Source organism: Gavialis gangeticus, unplaced genomic scaffold (assembly GCF_001723915.1).
Source record: "Gavialis gangeticus isolate Ggan-Ray unplaced genomic scaffold, GavGan_comp1, whole genome shotgun sequence".
In the NCBI taxonomy this organism is placed as follows: domain Eukaryota; kingdom Metazoa; phylum Chordata; order Crocodylia; family Gavialidae; genus Gavialis; species Gavialis gangeticus.
In genome coordinates, this window is record NW_017728998.1 from 44,319,476 (window position 1) to 44,341,225 (window position 21,750).

The window sequence follows — 21,750 nt, forward strand, 5'->3', positions numbered from 1 at the left end:
GACCCGGGACCGCGCGGGTCCTTCGTGCGGCCCGAGTCCGGGCTGCGGGAGGCGCCTGCGGGACCCGGGCGGGGGCGCTGGGGGCTGAGCCCCCGGGGGCCTGATCCTGGCGCAAGGGGTGTGACCCTGGGGTCCTGGCCCGCGCCCGCATCTGGCTGCCGGGACTGGAGCCCGAGCGCTGCTGCCCCGCGGGAGGTTGGATCCCAAGTGCAGGTTCCTGCTAGAGCCGCAGGGAGCGAGGGCGGGTGAGCAGATGCCTGTTGCCCTCAGTTCAGCCCCCGGGGGCGGCCAGCAGCCTGGAGACCTTGCAGCCCCTGCATGAGTGTGGCAGCTCGTCAGTCTGCTCTTGTTGGGGCTAGGGGTGCCCTCCAAATGTTGGTAGCTGCCTCAAGCGCCATCTGGCTGGTTGGACCTGTGGTGGAAGCAGAACTGTTAGTGGCATCCGCGGGGTACGTTTAGGCTAAGACAGACATGCTGAATGGGAGCTTCCCTTACGGGCATCATGCAGTGTTTCCCTAGCTGCGCTGCCTCCTCTGAACTCGCAGGGGTTAGCTGTGTCCTCTGAACTCATAAGAATGAAACCTGTAAGCAGGTGTGCAGGTGTATCAGTGAAAAAGGTGCCTGGGGGCAGTAAGAGCTCTTGTAGGCAGCCCAGTTGCTTGGCTTCGGTGTAGTACGAGAGCAATTAAATCATTTAAAAAGTTATTAAATGGTGAGCCGGATTGAGAAGACGAAGCTGCAGAAATCTGGAGCAATTTGTTTTTCCTGCGTAAAGAATCTTGGTCAAACCTTTCAAACCTTCAGAGGCTCGCAAATATAATCATTGCGTGCAGTCCCTTGCAGTCAAGGATGATTGTCTTCTGTGATTGTCTTATCTATGGGTCTGAAGATGGCTGACAAGGTCTCTCTAGGATCAACAAATTCTCCTGCAGCTCGGGCACGTTTGTGTGAGGTGGGTGGCTCCAGGTTCTTGATTCGCAACATGCTGTTTCTGCCTTTCTCACTTTTCCATCTCCTGTTGTCGTCATAAGATTTTTAAAGCACTGAGATCTTTGTAGCAAACTCTGCTTTGGTTTGGGATAGTCCTGGGCTATAGTCTCCCATGAGTTGATGTGCCACTTTTTCAAGTTGGCCTTGAGGACATCCTTGAAGCACTTTCTCTGCCCTCCTCTTGATTGTATATCTTGACAGCTGAGAGAATAAAATTTTCTTTGGGAGTCTGGAGTTAGACGTCTGGATGATGTGGCTGGCCCAGCAAAGTTGATGTTGGATGACATTGACTCAACGCTTGTAGTGTTTGCTTGTGAGAAAATGCTCTGTTTTTCCACTGGATTGATGGTACTTCTCCAGCAGCTTGAAACATCTCCTGTACATTGTCCACGTCTCAGCTCCATACAGTAAGATGGAGATCACGATGGCTTGATAAGCCTTGAGCTTAGTTTCGGATCTGATGTTATGATCTTCGAACACCTGTTTCCTTAGGCATCCAAAGGTTGCACTTGTGCACTTGAAGTGATGTTGGATTTTTTTTGTCAGTCAGCCTTCTGCAAGAGATGGCTTCTAAGGTATAGGAAATACTTAATATTTTCCAGAGTCTTACCATAAATCTGAATTACTGGAGCTAGGGACTCATTAAGAGTATGTTGATGGCAGACTTTAGTGAATGTTAAGTGTCAGTCCCATTTTTTTTGTGAGCCTCAATAAAGATGTCAGGGGCTGCCTGAAGGTCTGCTTCCAAGTCACTGCACACTACAGCATCATCAGCATACTGGAGCTCAATGATTGAGGTTGGATCGGCTGAGATTAGACAGTTTAACATCCATTCGGTAGTTTTGTTCCACTCTGACTGGAAGTTTATTGGTGGTCAGATGTAGCACTGCAGCCTTGCTTAACTCATCTTAACCTCGAAGGGATCTGTGGTAGATACATTATTAAGAAATAATACATATGTGCTAGCACAGCCACAAATGTACTGTCATACGTACCTTTCCAGTGTACCCCTTACCTCAAAAATCTTGTTCCAGACAGTAGGAGAAATAGAATATGAATGATTTCAGACTACATGCTTAGGCATGCCTGTTTTGAATCAGTTCCATGTCTGCCTAACAGGAAATAGATTGTGTAGGTTTCAGGTTTGATTTAGAGGTGGAGGGTAGCTTAGGGGGAAGCTTAGGTGAAGAAAGCATTAGCTCCATGTAACTTGAACGCACAGCAGTGTTAAAATGGATGGTCTACTTTTAATTTTTAAATTGCTTAGTGTGACTTCTGTGCCAGTGTGTCAAGCAGCCCTAGGTCTTGTAATGTCTCCTATGCGCATCTGCTAGTATTATGAACCAGCTGCTCAGTAATTAGTAGTTTTCTGTGTGCTTAGAAATGAATGGAATCCCAGGTTTTGGAATGTGTCAGATAGTTGGAGTCTTGCCCTGTTAAGGGTGAAAATGGTTTAAATGCCCTTTTCACTTCTTGCAGAACTAGAGGGCTAGCTTAAAAATGGTTATACTTACACAGATCTTTTCTTTCTAATTTATTTCTCTTTTAAGTATATGTGAGCACATAATTCCTGGCCTCTAACTTTATTTACCTTTTCCTAAAACTTTTTCCTTGTGAGATGCCCATAGTGAAAGAGGTCATAATAAAAATGGCTTGGATTGTGTCAAAGAAATGTAAATTAGCTTAGTCTCCACCTGCTTTGAAATTCAGCATCACTTGGGCTTCTTGTGTTACCTAAAATGTTAAGATCTTTGGAACAGGTCCTTTGGTTTTCTGCTAATACAGCAAAGTGCCCAACATTTCTTAGTAATATTAAAATGCTAACTTCATGATTTGTTTCTTACTATGAGGGCTGTTGTAAAAAGTATTGGTGCTGGTATTCTTTTTCTCCTGCTACAGACCTATAACCAAGAAATAACAAATCACTGTCTGCCCTTATTGGAAAAGCAGAGCAACTGGTGATGTATAATATATAATATCCTTTGGGATATAGTACTTCATTAGCATTCTGGGATCCCAGATTATCAAGATGGAGGTTTCCAGGTACCTTACATATCATAATGTACCCATCACTGGGTTCTGGCTTATTCTTAGAATGCCTAAGAGAACTTGCATGTGTGTAGTATGGTAGGTGTTAATAATTCTCTCTCTCTCACTCTTTTTTTCCCCCTTCTCCTAGAAGTGGATGTGAAATAGCCACTAAGCGTGTATAGGCTGCTCCTTGATAGAGCTGATAGACACCTGTCAGGATGTTTCTGCGCATGCTGTCAGATGTGCGGTGGTGGACAGCCAGCTCAAGGTGGAGAAACATGGCCAGCTCTCGGAGCAGTGCCACAAGTGCAGCAGAGCCTCACTTGATCTCCCTGCCAGCACAGGCGCAAGTGGTAGTCTGTGGTGGTGGAATCATGGGCACATCAGTAGCATATCACCTTGCCAAGTTAGGCTGGAAGGACATAGTCTTACTGGAGCAAGGCAGGTAAGGACTGGATTTGTCTTCTATTAAAACAAAAATAAAATAAAATTTAGAACTATGTAGGACTTACACATCTACAGTGCCTCTCTTGTGTTTTATTTCCACCATTTCATTTTTTACCATCTTCAGAGACACTTCCTGAAGTCAGTAGGGTTTGGCCATTTCTTCACAAGTACAGGGAGAGTTCCAAGTTCCACAGTGTTGGCTTTGCTTTACTCAGCCAAGCTACGTAGGCTGCTTTTAAAAGAAAAAAAAAGCTGTAAATGATTTGCATAGGACAAGAGAGGGAGCAACTTTAACATTTTCAAGCATGAGGTTTGTTTCTCATCCATACTAAAATTCTGCCTGCCAATCTAACCAGGGGTAAGAGCACAGGCAATTACTGACGCATAGCAGAAGTCACGTAAAGGTGCTCCCATGTGCCTTGTGCACAGGTAGACTGGGAAGGGCTGTGGCATATGCATGTGCTCCTACCTTTATTAGGATTATCTGATAAGCCTAAAGTAGGTACAAATGTCCTCTCTTACCTAAGGCCTTTCCCGTTTGTTGATTCTGCCCCCAGCTATTCTCCTGGAAACAGAGGTACATGGGATAGTGCCACCTGCCCTGCAAAGCCCAGGAGATGCTGTGCAGGATATGCTATTCCTCAACCATCCCAGAAAGATGCCTATCCAGCTTCTTTTTGAAAGCCTGGAATAAAGAAGATTCCATACTTTTCTGAAGTAGTTTGTTCTGTTGCCCTACTGATACTAGCATTAGGAAATTGTACCTGAGTTTTAATCTTGGCCTGCATATTTGTTGCAATTTAAACCCATTCCCTCATGTCTTGATGTTTGTGGCAAGGAAAAACAAATGTAACCTTTCCTTATGTCACCTATTCAAATGGTTCAAACCTATTCTAATGTTTTCTCTTGATCTCCTTTTTCTCCAGACCTACATATATCCAGTTTTCTCAACATTTTCTTATGTGGTTTGCATTCCAGTTCTTTTGTCATCTTTTTGCTTGCCTTTTGCAAAGTCTGTACATCTTTCTTGAAATGTGGTACCAAGAATTGCATGTGATGTTCCAGCTGAGACCTAACCAGTGTTAAGTAAGGTGGTATGGTCTCTCTCCATGCCATACGTAAAATACATCTGTTAATGCAGGCCAAACTTGCATTCTCTTTTTTTTTTCTTTCCTTCCAACAGCGTCACATTGCGGACTCATGTTGAGTTTGTGATTTACCAAATCTTAGATCCTTCATGTCAGTGCTATGCCTACCCAGTTGTCATCCCTGACCCCCCCTGCATTTGTACATTTGGTTTTTCTTCCATAGGTGAATTATGTAGCTAGCCTGTCCAACAAGAAAAGATTGAGTTTATTTGGCCTGACTTTTTTTTTTCCAGAACGAAATCCACGTTGCTGGTTAGGAATCATCCCTTCCTCCACTGGATGTTTTACAACTTGATTGTTTTCTAATGTACTCTAGTACCTTCCTAGCTACTGAAGTCAGACTGACTGATCTATAATTTCTTGACTTCTTATTTTTCTTTTTCTTTTTTTTAAGATCGCCCTTTTCTAATCATTTGACATCTTCCCTGTCACCCATGACTTTGCAAACATTATTGCCAGCAGCTATGAAATTTCTTTAGCCAATTCCTTCAGCTTCCATCATCAGCCCATGTTGATTTTAAATTCATTCAAATTTGTCAAAAATGCTCCCTGACATACCCAGATCTGCTTTTCTTTTCTTTCTATATATAAATTTGCTGTTTTCTTTTGTTTATGTTGTATCGTTTTGTTAGGGTTTCTTTCCTGTGAAAATAGAGGCAAGCTAATCATTGAGCAGCTTTGCTTATTTTATCCTTTTTGTTATCCCATCCTCACTATGGAGCAGTGGGCCCAGAATTCCCCTGTTCTATCTTTTGTGTGACAGTTTTAGAACCCCCTATTCTTATCTTTTAACTTGTCTTGCCACCTTCCTCTGAGGTACTGAGATGTTGGCAGTAGCTAAGGCTTGGGATTTTTGGCTGGTCCAGCTAGTACTTTTAAAAAGTTCAGAGAGGATCCTGCATTATGGTTGTATCTCTCGCCAAATTTGTAGTCATTAAAGAATTTTTCTCTTAATTCATATGGGCATGGAATGGGAATTTTTAAATTCCTCTGTAGTATGGTATTTTAGGGATGGAGTATTATAGTCATATTGGGCTGGGAAATTTGTAAGAAGCATGGGATTTTCTGGTGAAATCTTTTATTGGACCAGCATCTATAACTCAGCCTAACCAACCAATAACAGTTTATCATTGTCAGTGATAATGCAGTTCTACCCTGGTTCCACAGAGGATGAACTTGCTAGCTGGTGAAGCTAGTGTAGCTGCCAGCCCCAACCCCTTTCCTGTCCTCTTAGGGTGTTAGTCCTAGGAGTTGCCAAGAAAATACCTAACCCAGCTACTAGGGGTTAGAATTATAGACTCATAGAAAATTAGGGTTGGAAGGGACCTCAAGAGGTCATCTAGCTCAAAACAGGACCATCTCCAACTACATCATCCCAGCCAAGACTTTGTCTAGTTGGATCTTAAACAACAAGGACAGAGGGTTTACAACCTCTCTGGGTAACCTGTTTGAGTGTTTTAACTTTCTTACTAGAAGGGCAGTATTTCCTAATATCCAACCTAAACTTCCCTTGCTGCAACTTGAGACCATTACTTCTTGTTCTGTCATCTGCCATCAGTGAGAACAGCATAGCTCCATCCTCTTTGGAACCTGCCTTCAGGTACTTAAAGGAGATTGGATTTAGCTCAGGAGGCCTCTTCCAACCTTTATTCCTTTTTTCTCGTCCTAGAGTGATTCCCTCCCCCATCCCCTTGTTGCATACAAAAACAGCAAACTGGTTGTCAGTGAGAATTACAATGCCCTATGCAAGTCGGCTACAAACCTGAGATGTCAAATAAGCTGTTGGAGTAACCGCCACAGAATCCTTTTTTTGTTTGTTTGTTTTTGGGTTTTTTTTCTTTTCTTCCTTCTGTCAGCCAGATGAGGCCTTCTTTGTAACTTCTTCTGCAGGCTGGCTGCTGGCACCACTCGATTTTGTGCTGGCATTGTGAGCACTGCCAGGCATGTGTCCATAGAGCTCAAGATGGCTGACTATTCAAACAAGTTGTATCAGCAGTTAGAACAAGAGACAGGAATAAAAACAGGTAAGCAAAATAATCTGTGGAACAAATTTCTGAGAAATGGATTCAAAGTATTAATTGGAATTAATAATGCCATTATCCAATGCCTTAGTGAGACTTCATCTAGAATTCTGTGTACAGTTCTGGTCACCCATGTCAAAAAAAATATCCTCAGAGTGGAACAGGTGCAATTTAGCAGTGTAGGAGTTCAGAGTAGGAATTAATTAGAACTGACCAGGAAGCCAGCGTGTTCAGATATATTTTATATTATTTTGGCATGTATTTCTGTTTTTCTGGCAGAACCAGCAGTCTTACTATAAACTGCTGTTTATACTCCACCAGCATATTAAAGTTGATAGTGGGTATATGAAAGCACCATGGCAGCAGCTGCACAACAGTTTCTGACCAGTTTTAATAATCACATAAAAAGCTGTTCAAGCCGTCTTTACATTTTATATATAATATAAATAAAAATCAAAATCTGGTATTTGGGTTCCTCCCCGCCACCAAGGATCTTTGTTTCAGCCAGTGCACAGGATGGGTAGTGTTTTCTAATGAACAGCAAGTGTTTTTTCCCAGTTGTTCAATATGTGGCCTTGGTGTTCAAATTGCTCTGAAAACAGATTTATTAATTTCTTTGTTGAGTTTTGTTATACTCATCACTATCATTTAAAAGCTTCACAAATATGAATGGATTTATCTTAACATGTTGAGGTGTGTGGGTTATCCTCAACTTATAGCTGAGAAATTGAGGCAAGGAAATGAAGACAAAAAGTGTCCATTAATTACGGGTGCCCAGTTTGGATTGCCAGGGCCTGTTTTTCTTTTTAGAGCACCTACCATATGTTTGAAATGCAGATCTTATTGACTTAAAGTGTAGCTGTCCGGGCCCAGCATTTCTGCATATTTTGGGTTTTGTTCCAAGCTCAAGAAGAGGGTAACAGGCATTGTGTCTGTTCCTTGCTACTTTGGCTACCTTTATCTAGTCCTTCCCCCATCTCTTCCAGTATAGGAGCTACTCCCTAAGTTTTTCCCTCCCTCTTGCTCTCAATCAAACCTAATTGCCCAGCTGTTTAGAGTTTATTTGAACATTTCTCCCTTTTCCTCTATCTCTTTTCCCAGCCAGTCCAAGTCAGCCTCCTTCAGCTCTCCATCCCACTGATTCCTAGTCCTGGTGAGTCCCAGTGTCCACCATGGCACCTTAATCTGTTCTCAGTTTCCTGCTTACATTTTGCTTGCTCAGCTAGCCCTAACTTCTTTTTCCAACCAGTTTCCCTTCTCTCTCTCTACCAGCCTCCAATCCCAGTCTTCCCTACCCGAGGTCCAATTCCCCCAGGTCTTGCATTTGAATGAGACAGCTCCACTGTAATCACTGGGCCTAGCTTGTGGAGCACTGAGAGCAGAGAAAAGCCAAACTCCCTGCTTTTTGTTCTGGTGCCTGGCCCGTGTTGGCTCTGAGTTGCAGCTGTAGGGGATGTTCTGCTCAGCCCTGGACTGGAGGTCAGATTTTGGGGGATTTTAGTTACAAAGTTCTAGTTGCTGTCTACTAAGCCTGTGCAAACAATTTTTCAGATGCTTATAAATTGGTCAGATTTGGGTGGCTTTTGCAGGGACAGCAAAAGGTAAATCCTTGACATAATCAAAGATAAGCAAACATATGAGCAAGCGAAAACAGGGTTTTTATAGTGTCAACCTTAGCACATTGTGTTGCTAGTGACCTTTATGTTTAAGGTTACTTTTTAAGTGGTTGTATTCATTCAGTAGTTGCGCAGTCCAAAAATAATCAGTTATTAAATGCAGTCTTTTCTTCCTATTATTAAGCAGTTATTGGATCAGATTGGACAGTACTCCTTAGTCCCTGCCGGTAGGCCCTTTCCCTACTAAATTCTCTTTTGACACTTCATGGTGTGAAGTATAATCTGTGAGGGTGTTTATGAACATGGGTAAATGTAGTCTAAAGCCGAGTTTAAATAACGCTAGAAGTATACATCAAACTCTGCCTCTTCAAAGTGTTTTATCAGAACAGTTGCAGGTTAGTAGCTGATTTCTGTATTAATACTGGGAGTTGGGTTTTCCAGGCTCTTGAGTACTAGAAGCAGCAGGTCCACTAGGATCAGAAGGGCTTAGAACCCAACAAACTCTGACTTAACCTTGGTTGTTGCCACAGGGTATATGAAGACCAGCTCTATTTCACTGGCTCAGACTCAGGACCGACTGATCTCCCTGAAACGCATTGCTTCAACACACAAGTATGTATAAGTAGGGAATTGTACTGGATCTGAATGCCCCTGTGCCAGCATTTCCTGAGAGGCTAACAACCACCATCCTTTTTGTATTGTGTGGCAGGGTAATGGGGATACCTTGTGAAATCATCACCCCAAAGCAAGTGGCACAACTACACCCACTAATTAACATTCACGACCTTGTGGGGGCTTTATATATGCCAGAGGATGCAGTTGTATCATCTGCCGATGTGAGCCTTGCTCTAGCAAATGCTGCCTCTCGGAATGGTATGAATTTTTAAAATCTATAGCATGCCTACCCCCTTGTGTCATGTCTGCCTTGGTACAAAGGAAAATGACCATCTGTGTGGACATGGTGTTAGCTTTTGTATTCAGATTTACAGTATTTTGATTACTAAAGCGTCCTACTTCTCTTCTTTAAAACTATTGTTTCACAACCCTAAAGCCAGATTAAAACTTGTTTCAGTATTGTATCCTTGGAATCCCATTGGGAGGAGAATTTATATAGAGCCCTACAAGTATTTTTGTTGTACATAAGAGTCCTTGAAAGTCCAGATGAAGTCAGTTTGACCAGTTTTATTATCTAGAGCCAAAGGGGTATATGATCACAGCAGCTGGAATACTTCATTGGACTGGTGGACTTCTGGGTAGTTTGGAGGCAAAGCTGGCTCTGTTGGAATTTTGTTTGGGAAGCTTAGGGTGGTGTAAAAGAAGAACAAGGTTAGGATTTAATAATAAAGATTGGACCTGTTAGGACTGAAACTTGATGAGATTGGAAGGACCTTATTAGGCCTGTGTGAATAGAGAAGTATTTGATTCGGATTTGGCTGATTCGGAGGACAGTGATTCAGTTTGGTGATTCAAATCACTGTCCGCATTCGATTTGGCTGAATCAGAATTGGAGTTTCAGTGCTAATTTGGAGATTCAGGTTGACTGGGGAGAAGCAGGCACAGCCAGGCAGCTGCAGATTCTCGCACAGCTCCAGCCATGCCCGCCTCTCCCCAAGTGTGGGGAGCCACAGGAGAAGCCCCCATGGCTGCCCTGCCCAGCCCAGCCCAGCCCCATCCCTGGCCCAGCACTTAAAAAATAAAAAAAAATCCCTGCACTCACCAGCCCCTAGACAGTGCACAGTGCCCTGCCGAGCCACACTGCACCCACACCGTGGGGCAGCTGCCATGTGGCGATGGGGACAATCCCTGCTGCCCCATGCTCCACAGGGGGGTTCTGCCATGAGGCCTCAGAGGCCCTGATTGCCCTGAGGGCAGGGCAGCCATGGGGGGCTTCTCCCGTGGCTCCTCTGGTTGTGCCCCCCTCTGCCCCAGCAGGGGGGAGCTGCAAGAGAAGCCCCCATGGCTTCCCTGCCTGGTCCCAGCCCAGCCATTGGAGAGTGGGAGGACAGGACGCAATGCAGATACAGCTCGCTCCAGGTGGCAGCAGGGCATAGCCCCTGCTCCCAGCACTACTGTGCCCCACATCAGCACTGAGAGCGGGGGCTGTGCCTTGCCGCCACTTGCCAGCCAGCGCAGAGGGGCAGGCGCTGCTGCCGCTTGCCAGCTGCCATAGTGGGGTGCGGGATGCAAGTGCAGCAGCACTGGGAGCGGAGGCTATGCCCTGCTGCCGCTTGCCCTCTTCTGCCTGGAGCGAGCCGTGCCTGCATTCTGCCCCACAGCCCTGGCTGGGAAAGCAGCAGCAGGTCATAGCCCCTGCTCCCAACACTGCCACACCCACACCTCCCATCCCAGCTGGGCAGCTTGTCCCAGTCCCAGCCCCAATTCCTCCCCCAACCCCAACAGACTTACCAGCTGGAGGCAGCTTTGTCAGCTGCCTGTTTAGTCTATGGCCGAATTGCCAAGGCGGCCAAAGCTTTTCCAATTCAATTCAGATGCTTTGAATCGATTTGCAGCTTTTAATTGGTCTCCTGATTCAATTCAGATTCAGAGATTCAGTCCCCGAATCAGGCCAGATCTCCTCTGAATCAAATCGGCTACCGAAGCTTCACACAGGCCTAGAGCTTATAAGAAGAACATGGGTGGAGTTCTGAAGTTCTTTTAGGTTGGTTGGTGCCTGATGGATGCAGCTGAGTAGAGCGAGGCGTGATACCTAGAGCCAGTTACCTCCAAGACTGGAAGTGCTATTGTCATGACTTGAGGGTTACCTGGTATGGTAGTTATGGCATGGTATCATTATTGAGAGAAATAAATGACTAATGAAACTAAGTGCCACCAAGGTTTTTGCCTTAGAGCTGTGTGGGCTGGAACTTCTGTTTTCCAATTTGATTTTTTCCCTCTGAGTCCTGCTTGTTTCCTGAATGTCTTCATGTACATTGAAGCAATGATGACTATTTTCTCTGAGACTAGCAAGTAGCTTTCATATTGATGTCATCATCCAGGCTTAACTGATTTCAGAAATAAAGTTAGAATAAAGAGTCTTTGGTTTATAGATTTCTCTTTTCATGCCATCCATTCTATTGATTTTTGTTCCCCTTTATTTGTTCCTGTTGTTCATAATCCCATATCAAAGAAATACATATTCCCAGCTGCCTGCAAGGGGGTGTCTTAAACCTTTCCACAAGGCATTAAAGCAATTCTGCTATTTTCCAAAGAAGTTAGAATGTAGAAATATGCCTCCCTTGATGGGAGGAGATGCTTTAGAACGAGCTCTGGTGTTAGCAGCCTGTTATCAGTAGCCTGTTAGCAGTAAGTCTTGTGTGTCTGCTCCTTTTTGCAGGTGTCCAGATCCATGACAGGACGAGTGTCAGTCATATCCTGGTCCAGAAGGGTCATGTGACTGGAGTTGAGACTGACAGAGGGCAGATTCAATGCGAGTATTTTGTCAACTGTGCTGGCCAGGTTGGATTATTTAATTTTTCTTCTCTCTGTTTTTGTGAGGATCCCAGTATATTCCAGTTCTCTAACAGTGGAGAAAAGCATGTAGTGACCAGTAAATGAAGTAACCACTGTTTTTTCCTGATGCTTCCCTTTTCTCTCAAAATGGACAAACTCTTGCCAGTTCCCAGCTGTCTGGTCTCTAATGTGGAAAAATATTAGTTCCTAGATTCATACCTGAAGGGATCATTCTGGTCACCCAGTCAGATCTCCTGCATAGCACAATGTTTAAGATTACCCCAAATTACTTGTTTACATCCCCAGATAGCTGTGGTAGTTACTCCGTACTTGTTCCCCCTACTCTCGAAATGAAGGTGGTTCTAATTAGCAGAGCTGAGTTTGTCATCCATGCATTTACTTTTAATAGTATTTTTCTTTTCTACAAAGCATGCCATGTTCTCCAACTTGTTCAGTTTTATACATTTTTATCTTTTAGAAGCTTACCCATTGAACTGATCTGTTATATTGCCCGCTTAATATTAAAGTCCATCTATTCATTAACTCCAAACAGTTTGGATATGTAAGTGCTTGCTGTTTTCTTGGCACTGCAATTTAAGTGTCAACCTGCTGAGAAGCACCCTGCCCTTTGACAATTTAGACTTGCCCAGAGTCATATAATGGCAGGAGCACCCTCTCTTGTGATGAAGGGCTTTGTTGTGCCTTAAAAGTATGATTAAGACCCTTTCTTTTGTTCTTGGAAACTACTGTCTTTCTAGCTACTGTAGTGTCTCAACTGTAAAGATGCGTTTTGACTGTTGTTTTTTCTCACTTTAATCAGTTATCTTCTTAATGTGGGTCCCCAACAGCAGAAGAATCTAAAATGTTATCTGTTAGGCCTTGCTTCTGATGAAAGCACAATATTGCCGTAGCAATATAAATGCAAGATATTATTGTTTGTTCTGCATTGTGGTAGTCCCTGTGATCCACAGCTCCATTGTTCCTAATGCTATATAAATGCAGAACAAAATGATGATCCCTATCCCAAAGAGCTAATGGTCCAAGTAAATGGTACAGTTCTTCTATTAAAGGGACTGAGCTGACATCAATCTGCTCTTTCGTGAGGTAAACGCAGGAGTCTTTTTAAAGAAAAAAAACAACAGAAACCCAATTTTCTCATGGCTTCTGGTCTGTGACTAAGCCTTTCTGTTTTCAGTGGGCCTATGAGCTGGGTCTTTCCAGTGAGGAACCAGTCAGTATCCCACTGCATGCCTGTGAACATTTTTACCTCCTGACGCATCCCTTGAAGAAACCTCTAGAAAGCAACACACCAAGTGAGGACTTTCCCACTCTGTTTTGTTTTTCTAGTGAACTTTCTCTGCCTTTGTAAAGATAAGACTTTCCTTATGAAGGTGTCGCTGATTGGGTGCAATTAGTCTTCCACTCTGCCAAGACTATGTTCTGGGCTTTCTTTATGCATGCTGAATGTTCAATTTGAGGGCTGGGGAAGGAAGCAACTGTTTGTTTACTTGAAGGTAAACTCTTGGTCCCAAACTTGAGCTTTAGCTGGGTAAGAGGGACTGCTTTGGAATTAGCTTAACTCTGGATTTGCAGGTGTTAGTATTTCAGTGGTGGTGTGCAGATGACACTTAAGGTATGTGGAAGGGGTGGTGCAGCTTTGGCACTGTTTTTCTTGTAGGCCATTGTCTCTAAGTAGGCCATATTTTTCTCTCTTCTAGCCGAAGTTCAGACTTTATAATGACATTTACACATCAGTGAGCTATAGGGGAACAAAAGCACTCCTGGGTGCTCTGGGCTTTGGGTTTCCCTGAGAGAGTGAGCCAGGTGTGCTTGTAGGGCTAGGAAGTAGAAAATTTTGGTTGGTTGCTCTCACTCCATCTTTTCAAGTGACTTCCTAATGAATGCCCTTCACTGACTGAGTATCTTTTATGTTTCCAGCCTCTTTGTTTGTGGATGACCTTCTGTTATGAGATATGTATAGTAGTGACTTCTTTTGCTTCTTCCCATCCCATCCTTTCTCCTTTTTCCTCTGCAGCCATTGTGGACTTAGATGGTAGGATCTACATTCGCAATTGGCAAGGCGGCATCCTTTCTGGGGGCTTTGAGAAGAACCCCAAGCCCATCTTTACTGAGGGCCGGAACCAGTTGGAGATTCAGAACCTGCATGAAGACTGGGATCACTTTGGTATGCTAGGGTCAAAGGGCTTGCAGACCTTACATGGGTGGACTTCCACAACAGCACAACAGAAGGCTTGACAGAAAGATAAAGCTGCCAACCAGGGGAAGCATGCAGTAGACATTTGTCTGTCTTTACTAAAAGGTGGGAGAAGCTTGGGAGCTTGGAGTAGTGGGTTCAGCTGTTAGTTTGTGGGGTAGACAGCATGAAAAACTCTTACCCACTGATGCTGCCTTCTCTGTGCATTGGTAGACATCACATTTTGCCTGGAGATAATCTAATCTGTATCAGATATTAGGAGAAATGTACAAACCTCACTTTTTTAAGCAGGGACTGCCAGGTGTACTTAATATGAGAATAGTTCTCCTGTGGTCAGAGTTCAGCATTTGCTACTTGCCAGATTTCTCCCTTTCATTGCCTACATAATGGTACATTATTATTATTATTCCCCCCCCCCCAAATTTTCCAGGTATGCTAGCTTGCATTTTCTCAAGGTTAATCTCCATTTTTATTTTGTGTGAATACTTCTAACTAGAAGTTTGCATGCTTTATTGCCCTTTGTAGGCTATGTGTATTTTACTTACCATGGAAGGATGCAAGGAGTTTACTTACCATGGAAGGATGCAAGGATGCTTCCTCACAATGTCACTGTGCGCTGTCTTCACATCCCCATTATTTTAGGACCTCTCCAACTCCTTGCTAATTTTTTCCATACCAATGCCTCTATATGACACTACACTCTACCTCACCATTTCCCTTGACTGCTAATGCCTTAGCGTTTGACTTTCCAGGTAGAGTGGGTTTTAAAGAAACGATGCATGCATAAGGGGCTCCTTGCATTCTTTCCCTGACCTCCCATTCCTACTAGCACTTTGTTAAATTATTCCCTTGCTTTCTGGCTGTGAGGTAGTATCGACATAAAATAATTTAAACTTTGGGCTAGTGGGTAGAACTGAGATGTGGGTGTGCTCTTTTTCTGAAATGTGTTGGGGGCTGTCATTAACAGGTTTCTTCACCTCTGAACAGTTGCAAACCTGGTTGAAATTGCTATCTGCTAATCAGCGGCATTCTCGCTGTCATGTATGTGCTCTCTTCCCTGTTTCCCCTTCTGTTTTCAGTTTTCATCAAAATTGATAAAGTTCTGCCTATATGTGTATAGAATTTATAGACAGACAAAGGATGCCATCAACCTAGGTATAGTTGCTTCCTTCAGTCAATTCCTCGGTCTACAGCTCTGGTAGATTTAATTAATGATTACAACACCATTTAGTTTAGAGTTGTCATAATAGCTACTATAAGGCCAGATAAAATGCTGGTCCTATTGTCATCTATAGAAGTAAAATTTAACCATATACTTGCAGTCTGGACTCCTGGGTTATGAAGTGGGAGAGTGAGTAGAAGTGAAGGAGCTGTGTTTCTAGTAAGATATTTTAAGGAAATGTAGAACATAGCCATTTTGTACCTGCATGTAAACCGCAGGGAGACTTTTGGGCAGTGCTGGTTTCTGGAGAAGCCTTTTGAAATACTTCGCACAAGGATATAAGTAGGAAAAGTAAATATTTGTTGTATGGCCCTGTCCTCTTCTTAATACCCCAGATGGGGTTCTTTCTCTGGCCTGTGAAGGCAAGGGTTGTTGGAGTTCAGCTGTTTCTGCTGGTGTGTACTAGTTGTACCTTTCAGACAGTGTCCTTTTGTCCTCTAGATGCATTGCCATGGAAGGTGTTGGTATCTGCTGAGATCATATTATTCCCTCTGTGATGACTCGTACATGTCCTGTAATGACCTGTGATGACTTGTTTGTGCCCAGTTTGGGGATGTAAGCAAAGTGACTGAAATGCCCACAGACTAAAGGCCTTGATTTGTCAGGATTAGAATGCCTTGTTTTGTTTTGGGAAACAGAGCCACTGCTGAGTGCCCTTCTCCGTAGAATGCCAGGCTTGGAGACGCTGGAGATAATGCAATTGGTGAATTGCCCAGAATCCTTTACACCAGACATGCGGTGCATCATGGGAGAGTCGCCCACTGTACAAGGCTATTTTGTCCTGGCTGGGATGAATTCCGCTGGAATCTCTTATGGTGGGGGAGCAGGCAAGTAAGTGGCTCACTACTATAGTGCAAGTGCAGTAGTTGGGGCTTATGTGCAATGTAACAATGTTCAAATCCTACATGTATAAAAATTTTAACTGATACTCAGGTATCTGAGTTCACTTAATATAGCCTGGTTAGTGTATTCTTTCTAGTTTCTAACTCGGCATTAATGAGGGAGAAAAATGTATATGACTTTTTTTTCTTCAGTCCATTTCCCTTTTATGTTTGTCGAGTCCTCATCAGGTTATAATCCTCTTTGCACACCTTCTCGTTCCCCTGCTCGTCTCCAGCCTTGTTCAACGATATAGTTGGTGAGTCTGCAGCAGTACTGGAAATAGCAAAGCAGACGGCCTCCTGGCCCCAGATTAAACATACTTCAGCACTCCATGTTTCGTGTAGCCAAAGGACTTGGCATAATAGCAGTGCTAGCTATCCAACTATCTGTGGTTTCATTAAGAATGCCCCCTTAATTTTCTGCTGCTTCATGAATTTCAAGGCAGTAAAATATCAATGATTTGATGTATTTGGTGGATGAATTTGAATAGTGGAACCACCCATTTGCTCAGCTTCCACTGGTGTTTGTAGCTTTTTCCTTATTGCAAAAATGAAAACCAGCCAAGCAGTCAAACAAAAATGACCCAGTTTGTATCACTTCTGATTTTAAATGCCAAACTCTTTTCAATAAGGCATCAGATAACATACAGTTTTCCTTTTGTTTCTGTCTCCAACCAGATATTTGGCTGAGTGGATGGTAAATGGGTATCCATCAGAAAATGTGTGGCCCCTAGACCTAAAGCGTTTTGGTGCTCTTCAAAGCAGTCGCACCTTCCTCCGTCACCGTGTCATGGAAGTTATGCGTAAGTAGGATCACAAGCTTTCACTTGGATATACAGAGAAGTTAAGGATTGTTTTGTTTCTCATCATCTCTTCCCCTGGCACTGAACTGCAGTCATTCTAAAGGATACTTTCTGCTTTGTTAGTAGTCATTATGGCAGTGCAGCCTTTGCGTGCCTCCTAGCTAATTCTGAATGGAAATTTAGGACATACCTAGTTAGGGCTCCAAAATGCCACACTTGCTCACATACAACACTCCTCAGACTAGGAAACGCCTTGTTTTTGAAAGACAGAATAAAGAAAAAAAATCTTTCCTGAACTTTTTGGCTATGAGGGTGGTCAACCATTGGAATGGGTTACCTAGCAATGCTCTGGAATTGCCATCCCTGGAAATTTTCAAGAGCAGGTTAAACATACACTTGGCTGGGATGATCCTGCCTTGAGCACAGGGATTGACTAGTTAACATCACAAGCTCCCCTTCAGCCCTCCTTTGCTATGATCTTACCTGAGTAGCAGCAGCTAGGTACCAGACCTGCTCACTGTTCTGCTCCCTGTGGGTCCCATGTAGATTTTTACTTGGCTTATGTTGGGCAAAAGTTTTAAGTTGCAGAAACTGCTTTGATCATATTTCCTTGCATATTAGCATTCACCAGTTTCTAGCAGCTGTTTTTGGGGAAGGCGGGAGGCATGTGCTAGATGTGGGTAGTATATAACAATAGAAAAAGAGCACAAGTTACTAGTTAAGAGCATTATGCTGTCCTAAGCATCATAATGTTCTGCATGTCAGTATACTATGGAAATGTTAGTGTGCTAATACAAGAATATTTAGGCTAGATGTCTCATTTATCATTTGTGAAGATTTTGCAACTGCTGTCTGCTATCACTAGGAAAAAAGGCTTGGCATGTTGCTGCTGTCCATGTCTTCTAATCTTCCTTCATTCCAAAGTTTCTAATCAGCTGTGAATTAAGAACCAAATTTTGTGTACCTTTATACACACAAATAACAGTTTTCAAGCTGCATAAGGGGTATTTTTTATAGTTATAGAATTGAAAACTATAACCCATGTCATGGCAACACAAGTATCCACACAACTCCTAAGAACCTGTAGTAATCTATGCGCTGCATGGGTAGCTATGCAGCTGTATATTAGGGCTGTGTGAAGCTTCGGTCGTTGATTCGATTAGGCCTGATTCAGTGGACAAATCTCTGAATCAAATCTGGAGACCCTTTAATCTCTCCGAAACAAATTGGAACCCTCCAAATCAATTCAGAAAGATTTGATAGTTCGGACATAGACACAGCTTTAAATGTTTTTTTTTCTACATACCTCAAGGTACCAGGTGGCTCATGAATGCTGAGATAGTGGGACAGATGGAGTGTCCCACAGGAGCCCAGGGGGTACCCAGAGCGGTTGGCAGCAGACCTGAAGCATTTCTGGCCTGCTTCTGGGTTTGCAGGGGAGCACACTGCCCGCCGCCCCACCCCCACCCCTTCCCCAGCTTGGCTACTGGTGCCTCCTGGGGGTGGGGGTGGGGCACCCGGGGTCTCCTCACAGCTGATTGCAGAGCCACAGGGGTGCAGGGTAGGGGGGGCCCAGCGCGCTCAGCAGTGGACCTGGAAGTGGACCGAAAGCCCACCCCTAACCACACTCCTGTAGGACACTCCATCCACCCTAGCATCACTGTGTTCACAAGCTGCACCTGGTACCTCGAGGTATGTAGAAAAAACATTGAAAGCTGTATCTGTGGCTGAACCATTGATTCTCTGAATCGGCATCGAATCTTCAGATTCAGATTTGGCCAGATCAAATCAGGACAGTGATCCGAATCAACAAATTGAATCATTGTCCCCAGTTCAGGCGGAATCCAAATATGAATCAAATACAGCCCATTTCACATGCCCCTACTTTATATGCATGAACTTTATAGATTCATAGATGCTAGGATCAGAAAGGACCTCAGTGGTTCAAGTCTGACCCCCCCAGCCAGGTGCCTGTCCAGTCTCTTCTTGAAGATCCCCAAGGTAGGGGTGAGACCACCTCCCTTGGGAGCCAGTATCTGGCAACCCTAACTGTGAGGAAGTTCTTTCTGATGTCCAACCTAAATCTGCTCTGTCAGCTTGTGACTGTCATTCCTGGTTATTCCAAGGGGTGCCCTGGTAAACAGAGCATCTCCTATTCCCTGCTGCTCCACCCCTGCCCCCTCCCAGCTTTCCCTTGCAGAGGCTGAAAAGGTCTTGGTCCCTGAGCCTTTCCTCATAGGGCCTTTCCTGCAGGCCTCTAACCATATGAGTGGCCCTCCTCTGGACCCTCTCTCAAGGTTGTCCACATCCCTCTTGAATTGCAGCACCCAGAATTGGACACAGTACTCCAGCTGCAGCCTGACCGGTGCCGCATAAAGGGCACCTCCCTGGACCTGTTCATGATGCACCTACTAATGCATGACAAAGTGTGGTTAGCTCTGCTAATTACTTCATCACATTAATGACTCATATTCATCTCGGGGTCGTTGTCAACTCAGATCTCTTTCTGCCGCTGTGCTGCTGAGAAGGTCATCCCCCAGCCTATACGTGTGCTGATGATTCCTTCTTCCTAGGTGCCAGTACCTTGGACTTGTCCTATTGTTCTCTGCTCGATTCTGTAACTTGTCCAGGTCCACCTGGATTTGGTTTCTTCCCATCAGCGTGTTTACTTCACCCCGTAGTTTTGTATCATCTGCAAATTTGGACAAAGTGCTTTCCACGCCCTCATCCAGGTCACTGATGAAGGTATTGAACAGCACCAGCCTAAGGACTGAGCCTTGGGGGACCCCACTGCCCACATCTTTTGAGGTCAATACCGACCTGTCCACCACCACTCTCTGGGTACGACCCTTAAGCCAATTTGCCACCCACATGACTGTGTAATCGTCTATGGCACAGTTGTTCAATTTGTTTATGAGAATAGAATGGGATTCTGTGTTGAAGACCTTCTTAAAGTCCAAGTAGACTACCTCGACTCCTGCATCTAAGTATTTAGTGACCTGGTCTTAGAAAGAAACAAGGTTAGTCAGGCAGCATCTACCTGCTGTGAACACATACTGGTTGCCCTTCAGCATTATATTACTCACTGGACTCCTACAAATGTGATCCTTGATAATTTTCTCAAGGGTTTTCCCAAGGGTAGAGGTGAGACTAACTGGTCTATAGTTACCTGCATCCTCTTCCTTCCTCCCCTTTGGGTATGTGTAAGTCATAAAGTTCTACCTGACCAAAATCCATGACTAGCAGATAGTAGATACAGGAGAGAGAACCAAGGGGGAGTGATTCTCCCATGTTAGCCCCATTAGCTGTATTTTTAGGGCATGTTCCTAAAGCAGGAGGCCCCAGTTTTAGTACCCCCTCAGCAGGGATGTGCCATTGCCCCTGCTGGGAGTGAAATGTAGAGATTCCTGGATAAGGATCTTGCACCCCACCCCCTTCTCCCTCCTTCCCCCAGGGTCAGACCAATCACCGTATTTGAGGTCTGGAAAGAATTTTGCCCCATGGTCAGACTGGTATGGACTGTGGAGGTTACCATCCTCCTCCATTACAGAGGTCTCGAGCATATTTTAACCATGTTTGCAGCAGCGAGCAGGATATTAGCCTGCTTTACCTATGGCAGGTTAGGGTTTTGTCTTGTCATTTTGTTAGTGTTGACTGTATAGTTTTGCTGATAAGTTACACAATGAATGTGTGTAGGATGGTTTTGATAGGGATGATCCTGCCTCAGGCAAGGGGATTGACTAGATGACCCCTAGATATCTCTTTCAACCCTACTTTTCTAGGATTTCTGCACTGTAGCAGAACATGCTAGTGCGCTTGGAAGAGTTGACGTTTGAATGACAGCACTTCAAAGGTATCATATGCAGTATATAGGGGCAGCACTGGAAAAGGTGTCTTAAGTAGCAGAATTTTCTTTAGTTATGAAGCTAAAACTAGTAAAAGGTAGTCTGTAACAACTGGCTGGAATTGCTGTAGCAATGGATATTTTACAATTATTAGTAAGGAATGCTTGGCAGGAAAGAGTAGTCTTTATATGGAAACTATACTTGAGTGTCAGTAATTAAGCAAATTGTAACTTGACTGTTTACAGCCCTCATCTGTGATTTGAAGGTTCCCCGTTGGGATTTCCAGACTGGCAGGCAGCTACGTACATCCCCTCTCTATGATCGCCTGGATGCTCAGGGAGCTAGATGGATGGAGAAACATGGATTTGAGAGACCGAAGTATTTTGTCCCACCTGGGAAAGGTGAGACCATATTCTCCTGTGGGTAGTGCATTACTGTTGGTTTAACGTGGAGCATTTAATTTGAATGGTCATCTTGATTCTTCTTTGTGTTAGATCTACTGGCTTTGGATCAGAGCAAGACCTTTTACAAGCCAGATTGGTTTGATATTGTGGGCTCCGAGGTCAAGTGCTGCAAAGAGGCTGTTTGTGTCATTGACATGTCATCTTTTACCAAGTTTGAAATAAGTGTAAGTATTGACAAATGCCTGCTCTCAGCTGCATTCCTAAATGCCCAACTGGGAGTAATTGTAGAAAAAGAACTGCATGGTCAAATGTAGGTGTTACCACAGTCCTGTAGCACTCTGGTGGTACAGGCAGTCCTCAGACTTATGACGCGCATGGTTCCTGAAAACCGTGTCCTAAGTCAAAAGGATGTAACGTGGAACCAATTTTCCCATAGGAACAGTGTTACAAATGGGGGATTGGTTCCTTTACCATGCTCAACACAGCTGCATACAGCTGGTAAGTCTGTGGTGGGCAGGAGTGGGGAGGGAAGGGACATGACGGGGGCAGATCAATGTCCTGCAGCCAGGGAGAGATTGGGGCTGGGACAGGGTCTGCCCAGCTGGGGTGGGGGGCACAGGGCGCAGGCGTGGCTCGCTCTGGGTGGGCGTGGCGGTGCTGGGAGTGGGGGCTATGCC

General features: G+C 44.3%; 1 protein-coding gene across 2 annotated transcripts in view; it reads left to right on the forward strand.

The window, feature by feature from the left end:
• Positions 1–21,750, forward strand: part of PDPR (pyruvate dehydrogenase phosphatase regulatory subunit) — a 42,030-nt gene that overhangs the window by 416 nt on the left and 19,864 nt on the right. Inside the window, exons 2-12 of one of the 2 annotated variants that reach the window (XM_019505810.1) lie at positions 3,170–3,466; positions 6,507–6,640; positions 8,784–8,865; positions 8,963–9,126; positions 11,588–11,709; positions 12,899–13,016; positions 13,739–13,888; positions 15,779–15,971; positions 16,700–16,824; positions 20,915–21,070; positions 21,164–21,297. In XM_019505810.1, the coding sequence (XP_019361355.1) occupies positions 3,240–3,466; positions 6,507–6,640; positions 8,784–8,865; positions 8,963–9,126; positions 11,588–11,709; positions 12,899–13,016; positions 13,739–13,888; positions 15,779–15,971; positions 16,700–16,824; positions 20,915–21,070; positions 21,164–21,297 (1,605 nt within the window). In that variant the 5' untranslated portion in view covers positions 3,170–3,239. The remainder of the gene's footprint in view (positions 1–3,169; positions 3,467–6,506; positions 6,641–8,783; positions 8,866–8,962; positions 9,127–11,587; positions 11,710–12,898; positions 13,017–13,738; positions 13,889–15,778; positions 15,972–16,699; positions 16,825–20,914; positions 21,071–21,163; positions 21,298–21,750) is intronic. The other variant, XM_019505811.1, reaches the window with a different exon arrangement.